The following is a 20981-nucleotide window of genomic DNA, read 5'->3' as shown; positions in this document are numbered from 1 at the left end:
TCATTCATTCATTAACACAGACAAATACAAAAGACCTAAACAAACAGCAGCTGAAGGTCTTTGGTAAACGTTGGAAATGCATTATGTAGGAGATACATTCCTGATCGACATACTGTCCAATTAACTGCTTAGCTGTAAAATGAATGGATGCCGCAGGGTGGGGAAAAGTTGAGTTTAGCTATCTGGCTTTGTCTTTGGCTGTTTTGTGAAAGTGACATCATTTGTTGGGTGCAGTTGCACTAGATAGATGAGCAGGCCGCTGGACACATTCAGCACTTCACCCTTCTGTGATGAAGCACATTCACTCCCATTGTGGTGTGCCAGAGACACAAGTGTGTTATCTAAGCGTGGGCCGAGGTCTTGTGTAAGTTAGTGCACACTAAGGCCAGTTTGGTTTAGGTCAGGGGACATTGGCAGCTTTAGCACTCGTCCAGGATCTGCCCCTAAAAATGCATGACATGTTATCTCTACCCCCTTCTCTTGTCCCACCATTGGCACTCCCTTTTACACAAAGTCTGGACACTTATCTCCAAAAATGCATACTGTCTCACAAATGCACACACACCACCCTAAACCACTTTCAACCAGATGGTGCACACATGACCAGCAAGGGTGATTTAATATGCCTCTGGTTAATATAATGCAATAATTAGCTTACAAATTAATGAATAAGGGTGATGATGAAACCAGATCAGTGGTTTAGTAGCCTATATCATAGCCAATTTACTACAGATTACATATACTTTACACCACAGCTAACCACGCTACGTTGTTTTAAAAATGCTTCTGTTACTGTAGGTATCCAATGGTTTCCATTAATTTCGTACAGAATGACAATCTATTATTATATATACTCCTGAAATTTGTTTTGGTTGTGTAGCCTAATCTATCACAGTGAACATCATCCCTGCATTAATGTTTGTCAAATCACATTATTGCTATGAGGTAGCAATACCACAATGTACAATACTCTGTTAGAAGTAAAAGCCCTACATTTAAAACCATACATAAGTAAAACTATTTCAATCAAAATATACTTAAAGTACCAAAGGTAGTACTCATTTCAGTAAATGCATAAAATAGAAATAGTAAGTAGTAAGTACTTCTAAACTATATATAAGCAAATGAAGTTTGAGGACCGTTATATTAAAAATAAATATGCATTGGAAAATAGTCAAGACATGATTTGTATTTTTAAAAACGTAAAACACTAACACAAAACAACAACTTCCAAACATACTGCTATGTATGTATGGCCCTTTAAATACACGGACCATCAAATTACACTTACAAATTGTATGAATGAAGTTTTAAAAAGTAGTCCATGTATTTTCTGTCACAATTAATAGTTGTAACTGTTTATTTACAGACTTTAAAAGCTTAAATGTGGTATTTCAACACGAATTTAAAGGCAAAGATCAGTTAATATGAGATATGAATTGGGGGCGGTGACAGAAAATTATATTGTCCGAGGTTTGACGGATTGATGGGGAATTGTCCAATAGAATTGAAGTTCAGGACTCCATCAACCAATCAAAAGTGAGATCCCGAGCCGCACCCCGCCCCCCATATAATTAAATCCACACCAGCGTGGTGGTGGAGGTGTTTGGAGTTAAGACAAGAACGCGGAGGGGGAAAATTACTGTGGCCACATCGCAACTTTCTGGGCCACAAAAACACGCTCCAGCCCGAAAAACTATAATGAAATATACTTCCAGGTTTGCTCAGAAGACGTAGAGGTTGACGTAAAAGTGACTTTTTTCAACTGGAGCTGCTTCCTTGTTCGACAACGGGGTGAAATATCTCAACATCCTCACAAAGAAACTTTGCTTGCTAGGTCTGCTAACTCGCACACAAGCCAGAAAAAAAAAAAAAAAAAAAAGTATGATCACCGCCGAAGACTTTATCTCACGCTGTTAGTAACGTCTCATCTGTCGAGCTAAGTGAAACTGGTGCTTGTGTTTACTTGGAAATTATATTTATATTACTCAAGACTGACTTTTGTAACGGTTTTTAGTAGTCTTCATCACCAGTGGAGGAAGGGTTGCAGCTGGTATCTTAGCCAGCCACCACCAGCGCGCCCCCCCCCCCCCCAATCTCCACCAGGCAGGACACCCACTGCTGTGTTCAGGTAGTTAGGAGTTAAGTAGTCCCAGACTTGTTTCTGGAAAGATGTCTGGCCGAAGTGGAGTGGTACAGATCCGGGGGGCTACTCTGGGTCCACAGCCTCTAAAGGCTACTATTCCCTATCAGCTGGCCAGCAAGCCTCGACCAACCCGGAGCGATGGACAGTCAGGTATGAGCTCAACACCTGTCACACTGTATGATCATATAGTTATGTCCCTAGGGGGGATGTGTCTAGGCTTAAATGTGAAGGAAAATGCAAAATGTATATTCTAATTAGTTTCAAACTTGAGCCCCAGTGATTGGGAAACATCTGTAGTCATTAAAACAATCACTAATGTCAACAAGGAAGTGAATGCAGTACCTCTATCAACAACATAACTTTCAATTATTATATTATTACTAATGGAGTAATAATTTAATAAAACAGATTTCATATACAGAGTATACCAATATTTTATATATATATAGTAATACCATATTGATATAATTATAGCCGACATAAAACCTTTTCTATTATCTATTAAGACGAATCAACTAGGAATATTTGAAGGGCTAAATGATTTGGACATTTTTTGCTGAATGAAATTAAGTTATAAAAATTGGTGCGAGTGAATTCTGTCAATCTTTGAATCATATAATTGTTGTTTTATTTCAGTTCTAGATGTTATTGATGACCTACAGGAGCTTAAAGCTTACTTACTGTAACTACATGATGCCTTATTTGGGTTAATTTAATATCTTGATGTAGGAGTTCTCTACAATATTTCTTTCTAATATTTAGGTGAACATAATGGTTTATTAAGCCTGATATTTGAGCACAAAGCTATAACAAATATTAAAATTGATGCTAATTTGACAACACGATAATCTGTCGCTGCTGTCAAATATAAAAATGTCTCCTTCCGACAGCTGGAAAACCCAAACCGCACCAGCTGAGCTCTGGCATGAGGCGGACGATGTCTCTTGATGCCATCATCGGGCCGTACCTGCAGGGACACTGGCCCAAAGAACCAGAGGGCCAGAGCAGCCTGTCACGCAAGGACAAGTCCACCCAGGTCGGCTCCAGATGTAGAATATGCTGAAATGAATGGAATGCATGACTTAACCACAGATGTTTCCGCATTTTAGAGTTTTGTTTTTTAGGTCATTAATGACTTTGGGGGCAGTCGAGTCATGTTAAAAGATGAGTTTGCGGTTTTAGAGGAGAAGGAAGTTGCTAGGTGACTGAGGGAGGGGAGGAGGGTCCGGTGCTTGCATAGCGATTACAGAGTGAGAACCACAGCCATGAGAACAGTCCCTGAACTCGGCTGACGAGGCCGTTTTGGCTGCATCCAACCTCTCTGCTCTGTGTGCAAGCACTCGCCACTGCTCTTCGGTTGCCCACATCCTCCCCCCTCTCTTTGTTTTTCAGTTTTTCAGTTTCTCCAGCTCTTTCGCTTTTCGACAAGTGTGAAGAGAGAACATGTGGGTGTGGATGGTGTGATGTGGCTGCAGATCAGCCTTTTGAGCATGAAAAGCTGTGAGACGTGTGTGACTTTTGGTGAAAGATGTGAACTCCTGATATGTTGTGTGACTTAATCGTAATGCTTTAGTCTTTTGATTTTTTTTTAATATCATCACAAGGGCGCTTCAGGCTAAAACATTAATTTAGTATATGCTTATTTATTAGACTCATGTGATTTGTTGTTTGAAGAGTATTAGTTCTTATGGATGCTTTCTTACTCTCCAGACTCCAGACTCTTGGTCTGATAAATCCCAGAGCAGGAGAGGTAGCAGCAGCAGCCACAAGCGATCTGCATCATGGGGCAGTGCTGAGCATCTGCGAGAGGTGAATTTCTGCCCGTATTGCTCAATGCGTGTTCGTAAACAACCAGGTCTGCTAAACTGGATGTCGAAGTGAGCAAGCTCTTGAAAAAGGCCTGACTCAATTACTTTGACAACGTTAAGCAACAGGAGACCAAATGATCTCATCTGCAAAGAAACTTCCTTTTTTCGAGCTTCACTCCTCATCATATATTTTATCTGAGCCGCCACATAATCAGATTATTGCCACATGCTTTTGAAGGGACCCTTGTTGTAAAGCATGTGACGCTTGTAATTTAAAGGACTTTGTGTGTGTGTGTGTGTGTGTGTGTGTGTAAGCTGATTGACTGACAATAACCTCTGTTCATTGCAGATCGCTAAACTAAAACAACAGCTGCAGCAGCGCAGCAAACCTGCAGTCTCAGGGGGGCACGACAAAGACCGCCAGCGTGGATATCCTCAGGGGAGCTGTAGCTTAGGAACTACTCGGGTACCTTAGCAGCATCACCACACATAAACACACTGCACTGCTTACGTTATTCCTCCATCAGTGCAGACGAGTATCACTGGTTACCTTCCTCAATGTGAACTAGACTGTGAAGCTCATTGCAGGAAGTGAATTAAATAAAACACTGAAGCAACAGGAAGACCACTGCATCATGTTGCGTCTGCTTGCCAGAACGAAATGTGTAGTTCTGCTTTTCAGCACAGCTGCACCGTCTTGTTGCCTGGTACCACACTCCACTGGGCCGAGGCGGTTTCACACCAAAGTGTGGTGACGTGACAAACTAACGAGACTGCAAACCTGATTTTGAACCTGAAAGTGTTCATGAGATTTTTTATTAAGGACGTGCACACAGTAGTCTCTTTCAGCACATGTGGCTTTAATATTTAACTCGTCAAGAATGTGCTTTGCTGCATAGGGCTGTGACTAACAATAGTTTTCATTATTGCTTTAATCTGCAAAATATTTCCTAGATTAATCGGTTGGTCGATAAATTGTCAGAAAATAGTCAAATAATTAATATTTATATATAATATTTATTTATATCTGTCTGATCTATTAGTTGAATAATCGTTGCAGATCTATTTCTTTATAAGAGTGCTTCATAATTTCAACAATGATTATTTGTACACCACTCACACAAGTGCTTAACTATAAATGCAAACAAGAAAAACGGACATGCACAAGGTGTTTGATCTGTACTTGCCTCTCAGGAGTAATGAAGCCTAAATTCCATTTTAATTTTGTTTTTGTGTCCACAGCCGATTCCCATCCCCCTCGCTCCCCTGTCTACACTGGTCCCTCGACTGCGCTGCAGTGTGGAGGGTCTCAACCAGGAGCTGGAAGGCATGTTTATCTGCCAGCCACCGCATCCTCAGCACAGGGTAACGGTCACCTACCCTACACACAGCCATACACGTGTTGTAAAGAAAAGAGATTTATTTTTCAGAGACGCATGTGATATTATGGCGGTTGACATTATTTCCCGTCTTCTCAGCTCCTTGAGGTTCCAGACGGTCACCGGGCTCCGTTCCCTCCGCAGAGCTGCAGCAGTGGATCTCAGAGTGACCCAGCCACCACACCACTGTCCTCATCTTCTTCCTCCTCTTCCTCCTCACCCAGCTCCTCTCCCACAAACCTCTCCTCAGCCCCACCCGGCATCGAAGATGCACCTCTCGATCTGCACCAAGGTTAGCGTCTAAGTATAGTGTCAGTTCACTAGTTCCAAAGTTCACGGTGGTTTAAGTAGGGTGTAAATGTTTCACTGAAGTGTTGCATGTTCAAAATGTCGTAATGTCCTTTTTACAGTGCATGTGCCTTCAATCATGTCCCTGGAAGTTTGTTGTACGTAACTTTAATAAGTTGGATTAGTAATAAATTGGAGAATTACCAGAAGAGCAAGTGAACTGCTGTGAAACTCACACCTCCCTCAAGTAATGGCCTAAAATCAGAAACTCTCTGCGTGCACAATCACAGGCATCAGCTAAAGGAAGGCGACCTTTTCCCCGTGCAGATCGGCTCTTGAGTAGTAAAGTCTCTTCCTGTGCACACTTCATTTTACCTTTATCACAATTGCCAAATCTAAATTATTTAATCATGCTTTTATGTTCTAATATTTGATTGTGGAGCAAAACATTAACCACATTTAATATAGTTCATGTTGATGACTACTTGACTTTTTATCTCGTGATGCACTGAATGCAGTCACCAACACTTTAGTGGTTTAGTAAGGGAAACATCTGAAAATACCTTTTTTATGTGTATACTTATCGTTACTATTGTTTTACACTTTTACTATTTAAATATTGACTGTAGTACACTGCTAAATTTGTAAAAAGTTTTAGAATAACTTAAATACATTTGTAATTTTGTCCCGTTTGCTTCTAAATTGATGGTGTCAAGTCTTAGCCATAAGTTTATTTATTATTTATGTTTTCGGGTTGTCCGTACGTCTGTCACCTGTCCTATTTGAACAAAAGTAAAACCCTTGAGACTGGTGACAAAATTCACGATTTAATGCTCAGAAACTCCCGTTTATTATTGTATAAGTTGAGATGACTCATTTATTTCATATATTGAGAACAATGACGTGTAACTGTCTTAATATGAGACGCACTTTGCCTCAAATCTTGTTTTGTTTACAGAATCTTTGTCTATGTTGACTTATTATTTTCCTCCTGTCTTCAGGTTTGATAGACCGTGCAGAGATGTGCCTCCTGTCTCCCTTCTCCTCCCAGAATGAGTGTGACCTCTCCCTGCCTCTGCTGATGTCGTGCTCCCCAGGTCCCAACAAAAGTTGCTGCTTCCAGAGAGAGCCTCCAGAGGGTTGCGAAAAGGTCAAAGTCTGGGAGGAAACCAGGTACGTTTGTTCTGCATCTCCACAGACTTGATGGCGCTATCATGGGTAGGCCTCGGCTTTAGCATTGCCTTCCACACATTTTTCTTCCTTGTCTAAACCTGGCGCCTACATTACCCACAATGCAAGTTGACAGACTACAGTTTCCGTTCAGAGACTAGTTGCGTAGTTTATTTCTTCTGATGGTTTTCTCACCCTCTACACTGATACATATCTAACTGAAGGCTCTTTGACTCGGATTCAATTGACATACAACATTTGGAATGAAGCAGATGAGCTCGTGTGTTTCACAGTGTGTGGGCGCCCTCTGGTGGTGGTTCTCAGACAATGTATTTGACCTTGATTTATACTGTATGTAGACGTGACCAGACATTTAATCGGTGATCTAGAACCAGTTTGGTTAAGCCTTTAAGACTTGGTCAACAATCTTTTGATATTGTAAAAACAACTACTGTCCCAATAATACCAAGTACTGTCTGCGTAGAAGTAAATAGTAGCAGAAAATGGAAATCCTAAAGTGGACATTTGAGTGCAATACTTCCTGCTGCAGTTGCAGTGAACCCGACCTCACACTTCGAGGTGTTTCTTCAGTTCTGTCTTCTTAAAGCCCCTCTCCTCTCATCCTGTAGCACTCTACGCCAACACAAGCCAGCCCTCATCTCCTCGTGCCCAGACCCCAACAAGGTAAACTTCACCCCCCATGGGGGCTCAGCCTTCTGCCCCGTTAGCATCCTCAAGCCCCTGCTCCCCTCCATGGACCTGTTGTTCCGCAGCCTGGCCGTCTCTCCAGCAGGCACTTGCTCGAGCCAGGGAACGAGCTCCTGCCAGGCATCGTCCTCCGGCACCCGGGCTGCTCCTCCGGATCCTCCCACCACCACCACCACCACCGCTGTCCTGGGAGAAAGCTCCGGGGAGGGCCTCGCTTTCTGATCAGCTGCAGATCTTCTTCTGTGGAAACGATGACGCATAATGCTTCATTTTAGGGAAGGACCGTTCCATAGCTATACAGGTTTAAAAGAATCTTATGTTGGGAAAATAATAATTTGAAAGAAAGATACAATATCGTACTTTTTCTCCACACAATGGATATGCTTTATGCTCTTCTTGTTTTGGGTGTCCGGGCATTGTGATATTTCTAAATTTTAACACATTCCTGTCATTCATTCATAATCCAAAGATATATATTTTGGCCAAACACAAGTGTGAGAGACGGGCGAGTGTTATTCTACTCTTAACGCTATCTGAAACGTGATTTGTTGGATGACCGAACCCCTCACGTTTTTCCCCAAAGAAGCCATGACGCAAACTTATATTATTATTTTTTTAAACTCCGACTGCAGTGAGTCATCTCTGTCCAAAATGGTAGGAGTCTTAGTCGAGTAAGAAAAACCCTTCTTGGATAAGTTTGCTTGTTTTTAAGTATTCAAAGATATTTATCTGCAATTCTTTTTACCTAACTTGACCTTGCACCTGTTGCTGGTGTACAAAGCACGACAAATCAGTTGGTTACTTTTTTATTTACATAATAATAATAATAATAATAATAATAATAATAATAATAATAATAATAATAATAAATACAACAATGAAATCACATTTAGATTATTGTAAACTGAAGGGAATTTTCCATTTGTTGGACTTTGGTAGCATCAATACCTAAAAAGCTTCAGCTCATGCATTCCTGCTTTAAAAGTTGTACAGAAGTTATTTTTGTTGTCATATTGTTTACTTACAAAAAAAGAAAAAAAGAAACTTGTGCGCAAGTTAATGGATAAAAACCCCCTGTTATTCCTTGAGGTTATAGATGTGTGCTTGATGGTGTGTTTATAGTTCTGAGGTTTCGCAGCCTAGTTGACTACCTAACCAGTTTTAGTGGTGTAGCTTTGTCATCTTTAATGTTTCTCTGAAGACGTTCTTCTTCTGCCAAGCTGACAAGTTGATGTTCAAATAGTTTTATTTCTGGTAGACATGTTTGCACAAATTGAACTGCTACTTTTGAGTCGCAATTCTTATTTTTATATTCACTTTTGTACTTTAAGAGTAGTAATGTGTATTTTCTACATCTTTTTTCAATTACCTGCAACATAAGCTAAAAAAAAAAAAAAACCTGTTACTTTTAGTTTTGTTCTGTCGGTATAACGGAGGCAGGTGTTACATGATATACTGTATCGGGTGGATTTTTATGCACTTCCAGGAGAGGGTTTTTTATGTGGAGGAGGAGACGTTTCTTCCATACCTTAGTCCTGACCGGAGTTTTGTTTGTGTGTGTGCACGTGGATGGAAAGTTAACTAGTCTGTTTGTTTGACTTATAGTTTTAGTATCCTCGTGAAATACTGTTGTATTTAAACATTGTCTTTTTCCAAATAAGCCTCAATTTCAATGTTTTATGAAACGGTGTGGATGCTGGGGATGTGCTGTTATCTCAGGTTCTGTGTTCTGTCCACATAAATATATGATTGATAACTTGTTGTCTTTGTGATTTATTAAACAAGTCTTAAATCATAACTCTTAGTGCTCTGGTCTAAATGTCCATGTCTGCAGAGAGGTGTAGCGCCAGAGTCGGAACTTCGTCCAATTTGGGTCATAGAGACTGTTTAACATGAGTTTTCATTTTAAATTAATTCCCTTTACTGCCACGTTAACATTGCATTTAGGTCATCCAGATGTTCAAGAAACGATTACTTCCATGTGCCAACAAACCATTTCAATATCCCACTTTGAGCTGGGGAAACGGTGACACCATCAAGCCAGTCAACAGTTCAAATAAATCAGGTTTGTCCTGATGGAGATACAATTGGTTGTAAGTAGTGACTTTTCCTAAAGGACCACATTGAATTTAGTCATTTTAAATAGTTTCCTTGTGGATGACTTTGTTTTAAAGTTGTTGCCAGAAATCTAAAGGATCATTGGGTGAGGTTCAAAGTTCATTCATGACTTCAGTCCACTCAAGGTGCATATGATGGCTCTTCTGAAGCTTTCAATCATAGAACATGATCTTCATCTGCCGATAGAATTACCCAGTTTTCATGGAAAGAAGCTTTTTTTAGCCAACATGGAGAAGAAATCCTCAAAGTGCTCAGAAAAAAAAGGCAAACTACCTGCTGAGGAAGATCATGTGCTATGATCGAAAGCTCCAGAACCGCTATGTAATAGGCTTTGTGGTGAGAAGTGGTAAGACTTTTCCCTCAAATTATGTTGTAGCCTTGAATATGAGTATATGAGCACAATGTGGGTTAATGCTTTTGTTTCTTGAGAAGTTAAATTACTTAAATGGACCCTTACTGCCTGAAACTCAGAGATCTGGTCTCTCTGAACAGACTTAAAGCAACTCTTAAAGACATTGAAGCAGACCGCTGTGTCTGTAAATGTTTTAATTAATGCTGTGATTGTGTTTTTTTTGTCTGTAACTGTGCTGCTGCCTATCTTGGCCAGGACACTCTTGAAAAAGAGATTTTTAATCTCAATGAGGCCATATCCTGGTTAAATAAATATATAATAGATATACTACATATTAAAAATATAGAAAATGAGAGTTTCCGTTGTATTTCCTTCTGTTTCTGGTGAGCATGTTAAAGACTCGGTGGGTTTTCTTTAAGACCTGCACCTGCTGTACCACACATGTACAGTCCTGAAGGGTACAGATCATACAGCTGTTGCATTGTGGGATTGGCTGTCAGTCGAGGAGCGGTGCGCATTTCTACCGGCACATATTCGCTTTAACGGACTGTGACAGCAGATTGTCAGACATGATCGGGACCGTCATCAAACAGCTCAAGAGCCACCCAGCTGTAAGTCCTAAACCTTTTTCTTTATAATGTGTGAACGACAAGGTGACATTGAATGAGGCGTTGAGGTCGAGATGTGGTTATGCACGTGCACATTTCCAAAAATCGAATCTTATTCATCTAATATGTGATTTCCAATTATTTATTCATTCAGCTTTCCTAAATTAATGCAACATTTTCGGTATTTGTTATTTACAGTATGCGGCAGATTTATCATGTCTGACTGCAGGAATGTGTCCTCGCCTCAGATTTAAGAATGAAACGGACGATAACGGCGATTTAACACTTAATAAATCCACATTATAATCCCTATTTTTACCAATTATGATGTGTATTCTTATTATGATCTATATGTATCTTCCTTTCTCATCACTATTTTCCTGTTCTTCTACTTTCATTTCGTGTTTTGCCACCCTCAGAGCTCCATGACAGGATTTATTGAAATCTAAATGAATACAGCAGCCATAGTTTTAATACGCTTTTTTAAAGTACAGAATCTCGTCTATAGGTAAAACATCTCGTTTCCCTTTAAGGTCGCAGTACACATGGTCACAGCCATGTGTGTAGTTTGCTGCAGCACGTACACTACAGTGTGATCCTCTGGCTCCAGGCCAAAGCAATGCAAGTAAAGAGTCTGAATCATCCAAGGGCAAGGGGTGACATGGTCTGCTTTACGGCTGAGTCCATATTAATAGTCTACTGGTTACAAATATGTTTGTCCTTTAAAAAGTGTAATCTTTCCATTTATGTGTTTAAATTGTCCATTATTGTCATTCGGGGAGTTAAGATGTATATGAAAAGTGAAATCTTACGTAAGTGGTTAGTCACATGCTGTTCAAACAACCAGCCTATATGATTGTTCTATATATAGGCCGGCAGTATATCAGCTCATAAACTGCACACTAGCACCTCACATTTGTCTTCTGGAATGGAAAGAGTTGAATAACAGGATAGACATATAATACAATACATTATTATTTTCCTCTTAACACTGGATAATGTTTACTTTGGTATTTAATCAAATAAAACAGAAGAAGTCCTTTATTTTAAAAGCTCTCAAGCCAAAAAACTGGAATAACAAATATTAATTCTTAGTTGTGGGTTAGAGTCTTAGTTTCACAAATGAAGTTATATTGGTTTGAAACCTGCACTGCGATGATCTCTCTTGTCCTTTGCCCACTAGCTCATCCCCCTCTTCGTCTTCATCGGTGGCGGGGCAATCATGAGCGCGACATACTTGGCTCGACTGGCTCTGAAAAACCCGGCTGTCTCGTAAGTCTCTATCAAAGTAAACACTTACAGACACAGTTAGCTTTGATTAAATCTCAGTGTGTTTGGTTATGAGAAGAAGGCTGATAATCTCACGTTAAAGAGATTTTCATATGTTCTTGTCCTCAGATGGGATCGCAAGAACAACCCCGAGCCCTGGAACAGCATAAAGCCCGATCACCAGTACAAAGTAGGAGCCTTTATGTACATTTTGCATTGATAACTTCTTCGCTTCTGATGCACTGATCACTTACTGTCACTCGTATACATTTCTTTATATGGCTGCTTGGTTAGATTTAAACCACAATCCATGTAGTTTCTGTTATCTTGCCTCAAAGTCCACATCGCCTCCCTCACACTGATTATTTGTTCGTATATTTCCAGCTCTACTCAGTTAACATGGACTACTCCAAGCTGAAGAAGGACGGGCCTGAATTCTAAGTCGTCCAGTCTTCGCACCTCCGTCCCTGACATTGTCGTCAGTGTGAGGAGCCTTTGCACTTTTTTTTGCCAAATCCATAACAAACCCATGACGCTGAATGAAGGTTGAATCACTTGCACTCATTCAGTCAATTCATTTCCAGTGTGAAGGGGGAAAGGGATCAATCTGGCAAACCACCTGTTTTACTAATTCATGAATTTATTTTTGACTTTGTGTCAATTATATAAAAATAAAATAAAACTATTTAAATCTCACTTGCATGTGTATTTTCTTGCGCAGTTTGAGTCCACAACAGTTCTTACATAAGACTGAAGCTCAATAGGTGTTACAGCTTCAGGGTTTCATAAGGAGAAGTTTATTTTTGTTCTACTAATGAGCTCTGAATTCAGGGGAAATCCAGTCATTTCCTGTCATGCATTACATACATTATGAAAGATCTCTTATTAACCACTTCTCAGATATATGTTTCACCTTTTCTATAATGGCATTAAATTCAATGTTTTCCAAATTGTAAAACCGAGATAAAACACTATAACTTTCATCATACTGACAAGGTGATAAGATTACAATTTACATGTTTAGACAAACCAGATTAAAAAAGAGTTTAAGTATAGTCTAACTTCCTATCCCAGTATAAATTTGACATTTTCTTTTAAGGAAAACACAACATGCATATATCTTGCTCACCCATAATCTCAATTTATATGGTAATTATTCTTTGATTTATACACTCCATCTTTTGATGTCTGAATTTAACAAATTACTCTCCTTACAGTAATTAACCTTTTGGTTTGTAAGAACACAGTACACATGAACAGAACACAGTATGTCACGTACTGCTTGACAGTTTTGGTTTTATTCCATCCTTTCCCATAAGAGCTGATGATCTCGCAGTAGTGTTTTAATTCAACTAGCTTTTATTCCTTGTTTTGGCCAGCAGAGTGTGCTGTTAAAGTAAGAAATGGAAACATTTATTTATTTATTTTTACTCAGTACAAGGAAGAAAATACAGAACAATACAGGGAATTAATATACAAAGATGACAGACTAGAATTCAATCAACAATGGTGGAAATTATGCTGCAACACAATCAGACTATAAACAATGGAGGTACCATTATACTGAAAATCAAGGTAGAAAAAAATTCTTAAATAACAAGTATCAAAAAAAGAAAAGAAAAGGAGAAACAATCAGATAAACAAATGAGGTGCACAGAAAGTAAGGTAAGACAAATTAAAAAAGCAAGACTTAGACATAGATGTATACAATTGTTGTCTTTTATTTTTGCTATATATATTTCAGTGAATTTAAGTAGTTGGCCAAATTAAAAATGAACACAGTGAGATATTGAGTACTGTCTACACTTACAAGTATGAATATGATATTTACCCCAAATAATCACAAGATTAAATGGAAACATATTCTGTTGAGAAATAAAATGATACTGCAGTGATATTATACTACTTTTCGTGGACAAAGAAACTGATTTATAAACAATGTTCTCATACAACTCAACTAAAAAGTATTTTAAATATATACAGTATATATGTTTTTTACAAAATACTCCCTAGAATTTACACTTGGGGCGAAAACGTTCTGGTTGGTAGCAAACCTGCTTTTAGCTACAATAGAAGAAGAACATCTTCTCGCGAGATTTCACTTAAAAATAACGCGCGACAGTCTGAGGAATATAGCCGTTGAAACCACAACCATGGCTGAAAGAGACAACATTAGACAGTCAACACATGTTTAACTAGATACATCTTATATTAAATGATACTTTCTTCAGCTCAACTCCGTTTGTTGGACTCGCCGGATATATATTTATATTTTTATATATATATAAATCCGCAGCTTAACACGGTTGACGCTACTGTTTACCGTTGGCAAACGTTTGTTAGCTAAACTCAGCTAACCAGCTGAGCGTCTTTTTGCTCGGTTTCCAAATGGATCCCACGGAGGACTTGTCTGCTCGGGTCCTGCTGACACATATTCTCAGCACCGAGCCACCCAGGTCTCCCATCACTCGCAGGTACTTTAACAACACCTTAACCTTTATTAAGTTTCTCTGGGAAAGAAATAGCGAAATCAAATTATTGGTGTTTCAAGTGTTAAATTCCTAACGCTAGCTAAAATAATGCTATATCGGTTAACCTTGAATTAAGCAGGGTAAAGCTATGGACAATAACAATACAAACTACACTAAAAGGTCTACATGTTTACACCTAACAAAAGGGGTGGGGCAGTTTTCCACATGTATTTTTAAATGGTTAGAATTTGGTTTCAATTACTTTGTATCCAGTATTGAACTAATTATAATATATTAATGATATACTATTATCCCATCAAACCAAAGATGCACTTTTTCTCTATAGATCAGCATTGACTAAATATCTTGTAAACAAGCTTAGTAATAGTGTTTGATTTGAATTCAAACCTTGTTTTTAAAGGGTATGACTTTTAGTTTATTAATTCTCATTATCATCTACTCAATATCTTTGTTGTTGTCAGTCTTTTGGTTCATTTTGTAAAAGTAAAAAATAAGGTGAATGATTAAACACCAAATTATGGTTTACATGTTGCACTACCTGTCATTTGAAAGTGCCTTTTATCATTTCAAGTGTTAATTTTAAAAAATAAATGCTTCTTTTGACCATTATAATAATATTATGTTTATTAAAAAAAAACCACATAATATTTATGAACTGTCTTTTCTTAAGTGCCTCCAACACACAGAGTACTCTCAGGACCAGAAGCAGCAGTAGACTGAGCAAAAAAGATGCTGGTGCCCATACCCCACAGGACGTCCTAAGACGAAGCCTGAAACAGAAAATGCGTGAGGTGAGGAATGCGAGCAGAGTTAATGCTGATGATGGACATGCTGTTGATTCTCCTAAAGCTGACCAATCTACCATCTTTCCAGAGTATAACCAGGCAATCCCTGCCCGCTAGGAGAAGGAGGACTGCCTCAGTCGTGTCCAGGAGGACAAACACGCCCGCCCCAACCTCAGAGCTGTTTGATAATGAAGACACACCGAGGCACATGCTCATGAACATCCTACGGACAGGTATTTGCACGGGCCTGTTTTTATTCACACATAATGTTGCGGCTGTTTGTTGCCCTCCTTAATCGAATCATTTGTCATGTGATTCAGAGCCTGTGAAGTCCCCTGTGGTTCATGAGAAAGCTGCAGAAGAGCCACGGCCATCTTCAGCCGACTCCAGTATTACGAAGCGTCCTAGGTGAGTTGTGTGTGTAACAGAAATTCCGTCCAATAGGGCGGCAACAAACAATTATTTTCATTAGCGATTATTCTATAAATCTATAAAATGTTTTGTCAGTCCAAAACCCGATGACATCATCCACCCTGACTTGCAGTCTTTTCAGCAATATTGACCGTTTGTATGCAACTAGCTAAATTATGTTGTGTTATGTGTAACAGGTTAATATTTGCTTGACTTTCAGTATTGAGCTGTCAGGGTTCGACTTGCCTGATATAACTATTGGCATCGCAGCGAGTACCGCGAAGGGACTGAGCAGGAAGAGACAACGTCGGAGCCTAAATGTAACAGCTTTTGAAAAGTGTCTTAAAGATGGAGAAGGTAAGGTTAAAGCCACAATTGATAGGCTTCAATGTTTTAATGGGATATTTGTTATTGAATTGATACATTTACAATAGTGTTTGAGTCATCTCAGTATACTACAGCTGCTATAAGAATGGGAGGTTTGTGTAGAAACATGAGCTGTATCAGTGGCCAGGTATCGTGTAAGTTTTATTGATTGTTTATGTTTTAGTAGCTGATGAATTTGATGAACTTTTTGCTTACAGATGTTGATGAGGAAAATGAAAACTTAATAGGCGACCTTTCATCCCTTCATTCCCAGTCAAGGTAAATTGCATTAAAAAGAACGACGCAACAATGCTGGGTAGTTTCTTTTTACATGTAAAAGGTTAGATGGCTGTTTACAATACTAATGAGTGAATAGATAACTATTTGGTCTGTCCAATCTGTTTTGCAGTTCACACTTCTTTTAGTCTAAAAACACCTTTTGTGGATCTCCGAACGGAGAAAAGAGGCCTGCAGAGAAGAGTTTCTAACCGGCGAAAAATCTCAGAGGAAGAATTTGGCGCTGCTGTAAATAAAAGAGAGTTGAAAGGTGATTTATAATAATTAAAATAGTTTTTGTAATCTACCAAAAATATCCTTTTTGTTCCATGTGTGATCATATGTAAGTCAATATCAATTAACGGTTTAATTTAATTTATTATTTAACTTTTTTTTGTTAACCATTTAAACTGCATTGTGTCAAAAAGAAAAGAAAAATGCTGACTATTAGTACAATCAATTAGTGTAGTCTAAAATGTCTCACTGAGACATATTTTTTAATGGTTTTATCAAAAGGCCATTTTACACTTAAAGTCAACCCCCCCTGGTGTTTTCTGACCGTTTTTATAAAGTACATTTTAAATTCCTGCCCAGCTACATGAGCATGAGATGTGCAAATAATATCAATAAAACTAATTGCGAGTTTTCTGCAACTGCTGTCCTCAGTGTCATTGCTGATGCTTTTTTCTATTGTGGTTTTCTCTCTTGCCTTCCTGTCACCCAGGAGTGAGCAGCTTTGTACAGGCGGAGCAGGGTCTCAATGAGACCGCCTACTCTGAGGGATTCACCTTGGGCCTAAGCAAAAGCAGCGAACCTGATATCACGACCGATATCCTCAACTGTAACACAGCTCTCTACGCCCAGACCTCCAGCTTTTCCATAATTGCAACTCGGGACAAACCAACGGTGTTGGTGGAGCAGATGGAGGCGGAGCAGATGGAGGCGGAGCAGATGGAGGCGGAGCAGAGCGAGCTGGGGAAAGAGAAGTCAATGTATGCATTTCCAACTGAAGAGGGGGCCGAACTAAAGAATAAAAGTTTTTCTCAGTCGGAGGAAGATGCGGGTGCAGCTAAATCTCAAAAGGAGGAAGAGAAGCGTACAGCTGAAGATGCTGCAACCATGTCTGAGGAAGAGGAATGTATAGCTGAAACACAGACAAGTGAAAGAGATGATGCAGCCGAGTCTGAGGAAGAGAACAGAGTGGAAGCTCAAACGGAGGAGAAAGATGCAGCTGATTCTCCCACTGAGGAGGAGGCTGCAGCGGAATCTCAAACCGAAGAAGAAATGTAGTTGAATCTCAAGCCGAAGAAGTTACAGGTGACTTTCAAATTGAAGAAGAACTAGATGGAAATGATTCCAAGCCTGAAGAGGATGCTACAGCCATGTCTGAGGATGAAGAAGCTGCACCAGACTCTCAAACCGAGGAAGACGAAGTAGTTGAATCTCAAACCGAAAAAGTTGCAGGTGACTCTCAAATCATCGAAGAAGAAGAAGAAGAAGAAGAAGATGGTGCAGTTGATCTTCAATCTGAGGAGGACTGTTGCAGATTATCAAAGTGATCAAGACAATCCTGAAGCCAATTCTCAATCTGAAGAGCAGGACAATTTGGCTGATTCTCAACCTGAAGACGAGCACGATGGGAAGCCGGAGGAGGAAGATGGCGAACAGGCATCAGAACAGCAGGAACATGACTTGGAACACGTCGCTCAAAGGGCTCAGCGCTCGGAGGGTGGACTCATTATGCCGCTCACAGAAGTGGGGGTAGACTCCACAGAGGCGGGTAAGGACAAGGACAAAACATAATCTCTCACTGTGGATTTAAAGCAGCAGGTCCTCCACATTTAAAAAGATGGAACCACCACATATTAAGCTAATACCACAACTCAAATGTAAGCAGCTAACTGGTATGTGGAAGTGTGTATGTACGAACAGAAATAATTAATAATACTAAACCAAACCCATCCTGCAGAGCTCACCTGAAATGCATCCAAACCCAAATAGATCCCTCAGTTTATTTATTTCTATCCCCCTCTCACTTTTCCTGTATGCACAAATTGGTGAACGAAGAACCATAAAATATATATTGCTATACTTCCCAGCTCAAAAATGCATGTCAAGGTATTTTAAAGTTCTTGCTTAACAGTGTTGTTGTTTGCATGTAGGATGGTCTGATGACAAGTCTAAAGCACAAAGCAGCCTGGAAATGGGAAGCCATGAGAGCGGTCAGCTTCATGTTGGGATCTCTGACCAGGCCGAGTCCTCAACCCGTCGACAGACGCATGCTTCTTACGCGGAGGCCGAGCCTGATGCTGATAAAGAGAACTTTCATCTTCCAGAGGTGTTGCATGATACTGAAGACTGGCACCTGAGTGACGATTCCCCAGAAGAAGCTGCTGCTCAGGATTCTGCTGAACAGGAGGAAGTGTGGGAGGATGAAGAAGACGAATGAAGAGAGTGATGGTCAGTCTTTGCGTGTGTGTTTTTATTTAAAGACGCATTTGAATAAAAGTAAAACGTGTTTTTTGTTTTTCTAAAATCCTCAGAGATCCCCAGCAAGACTCCAGCATTTGTCAGACAGAAACTGAACTTTTTTCAGCCCAATCCTCAGACGGCCTCACCTTCTGTTTTTAAGGATATTGATGCCATGTAAGTTGAACTTCCTGCTACATTGAAACACCTAGTCTTTTACATTATAGCAATACATGTTAAAAATGGACCCAGGCTGATTTGAATCCTTGTCCAATTTATTTGACCTTCTATGTTACAAGTTCTTCTAATATCTTTTTCTATATTGTATCAGCAGTAGTACAGGTGAAGGTCTTCCTGCAGCTAAACCAAAGCAGGTGAGACAGAGGAGGAAAGGACCGGCTAAGAAGGAAGCAGAGCTTCCTAAGAGCTACCTGATGAGCGTGTTCAAACACTTTGCCAAAACGAAAGTCTCTGCAGACGTCTACCCCGTCCTCAAAACAATGTAAGTAATATGACTTTAGAGGTGTCGAGTGTTGGAACTGACCAAGCAACAAGTGTGTTGCCTATGCTAATTTAACAATAGGTTTTTGCACTGTAATATGTTGAGGACATCATGGATTTTAACTTCACAGAATGGATAAATACTTTGACCGGCTGGCGGAGGACTTGGAGACGTACGCTGTTCACGCAAAGAGAAAAACCATAGAAGTCGAAGATGCTGAACTTCTGTTAAAAAGGTATGCGTTTTTAATGTGACAAGAAAGTATTAAAGAAAATGACAAAGTCTGACATTTGCTTTATGGCCACAACGCTGATTGTTTTCCATGTCCATTGAAATAACATGAATGCTAGTTAACTGTGTGACTTCTGAATGCAACATTTTATAATAAAATTACATAACATGGCTTTTTCAGTGATTGAACACTTTCAGTCGTATATTCCTTTCTTTATACTGGATTTCAGTTTCAACTTGTCATTTAATTAATCAATTCCACAATCCTCAAACCTCAAACCTGCATTTTTGGGCCACTTGGTTCATGAAGCTATAAACACAACATTGACATATTATCACCTCATGGAGTTGTTATGCAAATGGTATGGTCGTTTGACCCATTGTTGATACAGAATATTTGTTAGAGCAGCTTTAAAATGCCTGGTAAAAACTCTTTAAGGTTCCACTTATATGCTTGTTACTTTCTAAACACAGACCTGAGACATCAATTCACAAAGAAAAAGAGTAAGAGTTCTAGACGGAGCTATAAATTCCTTATTTCTTTCTTAATTTGGATCCCCATCCACAAAGTGGTCAGGAAGTCTTCCTTGGTGTAACACAAAAACAATAAAAAACAAAACCGTTACAAATACACAGCAACAAAGTAATAATAATAATGCTGTTGGACAAATGGTATCAAGAAGTAAATATTGTAGCAGAACAGGTTAAACACTGCTACACGAGGATAGTACCGCCCTGTAGGTGGCACGCTTGAGCTCCATGTTTAGTCTGTAGAGGTGAGCTTTATTCTGAAACATCCCTCTAATATGCAACATTCATCTATGAGCACACATTACACATAAAAAGGTAACTTACCTGGTGTGTTTCTTTTTGCAGGCAAGGTCATGTGAACAGCATGGTCCCAGTGGAAGTGCTCATTGAAAAATATCTTCGTATGGACCAGCGCAGCCTCCTGATCCCCATTGCAACCAGCGGAAATGTTGTTATTCCTAAAAGGCGGAGATGAATGTTTTAGATACCGTGTGTGTGTGTGTGTGTGTGTGTGTGTGACGTCTCCATTTAATATTGTTAATCAGAATATAAAAGTTTTTGTAAATATTTGTTGTTGACAACAATTCAGTTTATTATGTCTTTCTGTCTTAATATACTGTGTGTGGTTGAATGCTGAGTGTCTGTACGTAATGCAAACATTGGCTTTACATGAGTACAAGTGTCAACTTTCTTCTTTTTATGCGTATACTTTCTTTTCCAACATCAAGCTTCTAATATTAACAATGTTGAAATAAAGTTGTTTCGTTTGTTTGACACATTTTCACTGTAGTATTCTGCTATTTTAATGCTTTTTATCTGTATGAAAACTAACAATGATGTACATGGAGAGGGATTTGTAAGGGAAAGTCCTGGCAGGTCATACTTAGCTCGCCCGTATCCACACGATTGGGCAAATTCATTACAACCAACCCTTATCACAATCAGAATTGGTGCAAATTCATTATTTTAATGACTTAAGTGATGTAGCCTACCAGCTGGATAAATGGAAACACCGCTCCTACCCGACATTAGAGGTTGAAGATGTATTAAAGACACCTGCAGGGGGAGACAA

The 20981-nt window shown here is 39.4% G+C and overlaps 3 protein-coding genes across 3 annotated transcripts; all 3 read left to right on the top strand.

Moving 5' to 3' along the window:
• Positions 1-1581: 1581 nt before the first annotated feature.
• On the top strand, positions 1582-9255 carry LOC115024299 (protein FAM117A-like). The gene is made up of 8 exons (XM_029455759.1): positions 1582-2296; positions 3037-3182; positions 3857-3955; positions 4304-4420; positions 5197-5319; positions 5433-5625; positions 6623-6794; positions 7421-9255. The coding sequence occupies exons 1-8, from the start codon at positions 2173-2175 to the stop codon at positions 7719-7721; spliced, it is 1275 nt and encodes a 424-aa protein (XP_029311619.1). The 5' UTR covers positions 1582-2172; the 3' UTR covers positions 7722-9255.
• Positions 9256-10419: 1164 nt separating this feature from the next.
• On the top strand, positions 10420-12542 carry ndufa4b (NDUFA4 mitochondrial complex associated b). The gene is made up of 4 exons (XM_029455796.1): positions 10420-10580; positions 11761-11849; positions 11976-12036; positions 12231-12542. The coding sequence occupies exons 1-4, from the start codon at positions 10539-10541 to the stop codon at positions 12285-12287; spliced, it is 249 nt and encodes an 82-aa protein (XP_029311656.1). The 5' UTR covers positions 10420-10538; the 3' UTR covers positions 12288-12542.
• Positions 12543-13948: 1406 nt separating this feature from the next.
• cenpt (centromere protein T) lies at positions 13949-20728 on the top strand. Its single transcript, XM_029456727.1, is given in 16 exon segments — positions 13949-14320; positions 15009-15129; positions 15212-15356; positions 15444-15531; positions 15755-15891; positions 16119-16179; positions 16314-16447; positions 16901-17314; positions 17354-17462; positions 17513-17714; positions 17716-17956; positions 18339-18622; positions 18722-18822; positions 18977-19147; positions 19278-19382; positions 20255-20728. Coding segments are annotated over 16 exon segments (2529 nt in total). The 5' UTR covers positions 13949-14234; the 3' UTR covers positions 20385-20728.
• Positions 20729-20981: the final 253 nt, after the last annotated feature.

The sequence above is a fragment of the Cottoperca gobio genome, chromosome 19 (assembly GCF_900634415.1).
Source record: "Cottoperca gobio chromosome 19, fCotGob3.1, whole genome shotgun sequence".
Lineage (NCBI taxonomy): Eukaryota > Metazoa > Chordata > Actinopteri > Perciformes > Bovichtidae > Cottoperca > Cottoperca gobio.
The sequence above is the reverse complement of the archived record's forward strand: the minus strand, read 5'-3'. Positions and strand labels throughout refer to the sequence as shown.

What these genes read in the sequence shown, in the direction of transcription:
- ndufa4b (XM_029455796.1), top strand. Translation starts at nt 10,539, where the DNA reads ATGATCGGGACCGTCATCAAACAGCTCAAGAGCCACCCAGCT. An exon ending in AGCTCAAGAGCCACCCAGCT is followed by an intron (nt 10,581 to 11,760) that starts GTAAGTCCTAAA and finishes TTTGCCCACTAG; the next exon opens with CTCATCCCCCTCTTCGTCTT. An exon ending in CTGAAAAACCCGGCTGTCTC is followed by an intron (nt 11,850 to 11,975) that starts GTAAGTCTCTAT and finishes TCTTGTCCTCAG; the next exon opens with ATGGGATCGCAAGAACAACC.
- LOC115024299 (XM_029455759.1), top strand. Translation starts at nt 2,173, where the DNA reads ATGTCTGGCCGAAGTGGAGTGGTACAGATCCGGGGGGCTACTCTGGGT. An exon ending in CCGGAGCGATGGACAGTCAG is followed by an intron (nt 2,297 to 3,036) that starts GTATGAGCTCAA and finishes TCCTTCCGACAG; the next exon opens with CTGGAAAACCCAAACCGCAC. An exon ending in ACCTCTCGATCTGCACCAAG is followed by an intron (nt 5,626 to 6,622) that starts GTTAGCGTCTAA and finishes TCCTGTCTTCAG; the next exon opens with GTTTGATAGACCGTGCAGAG.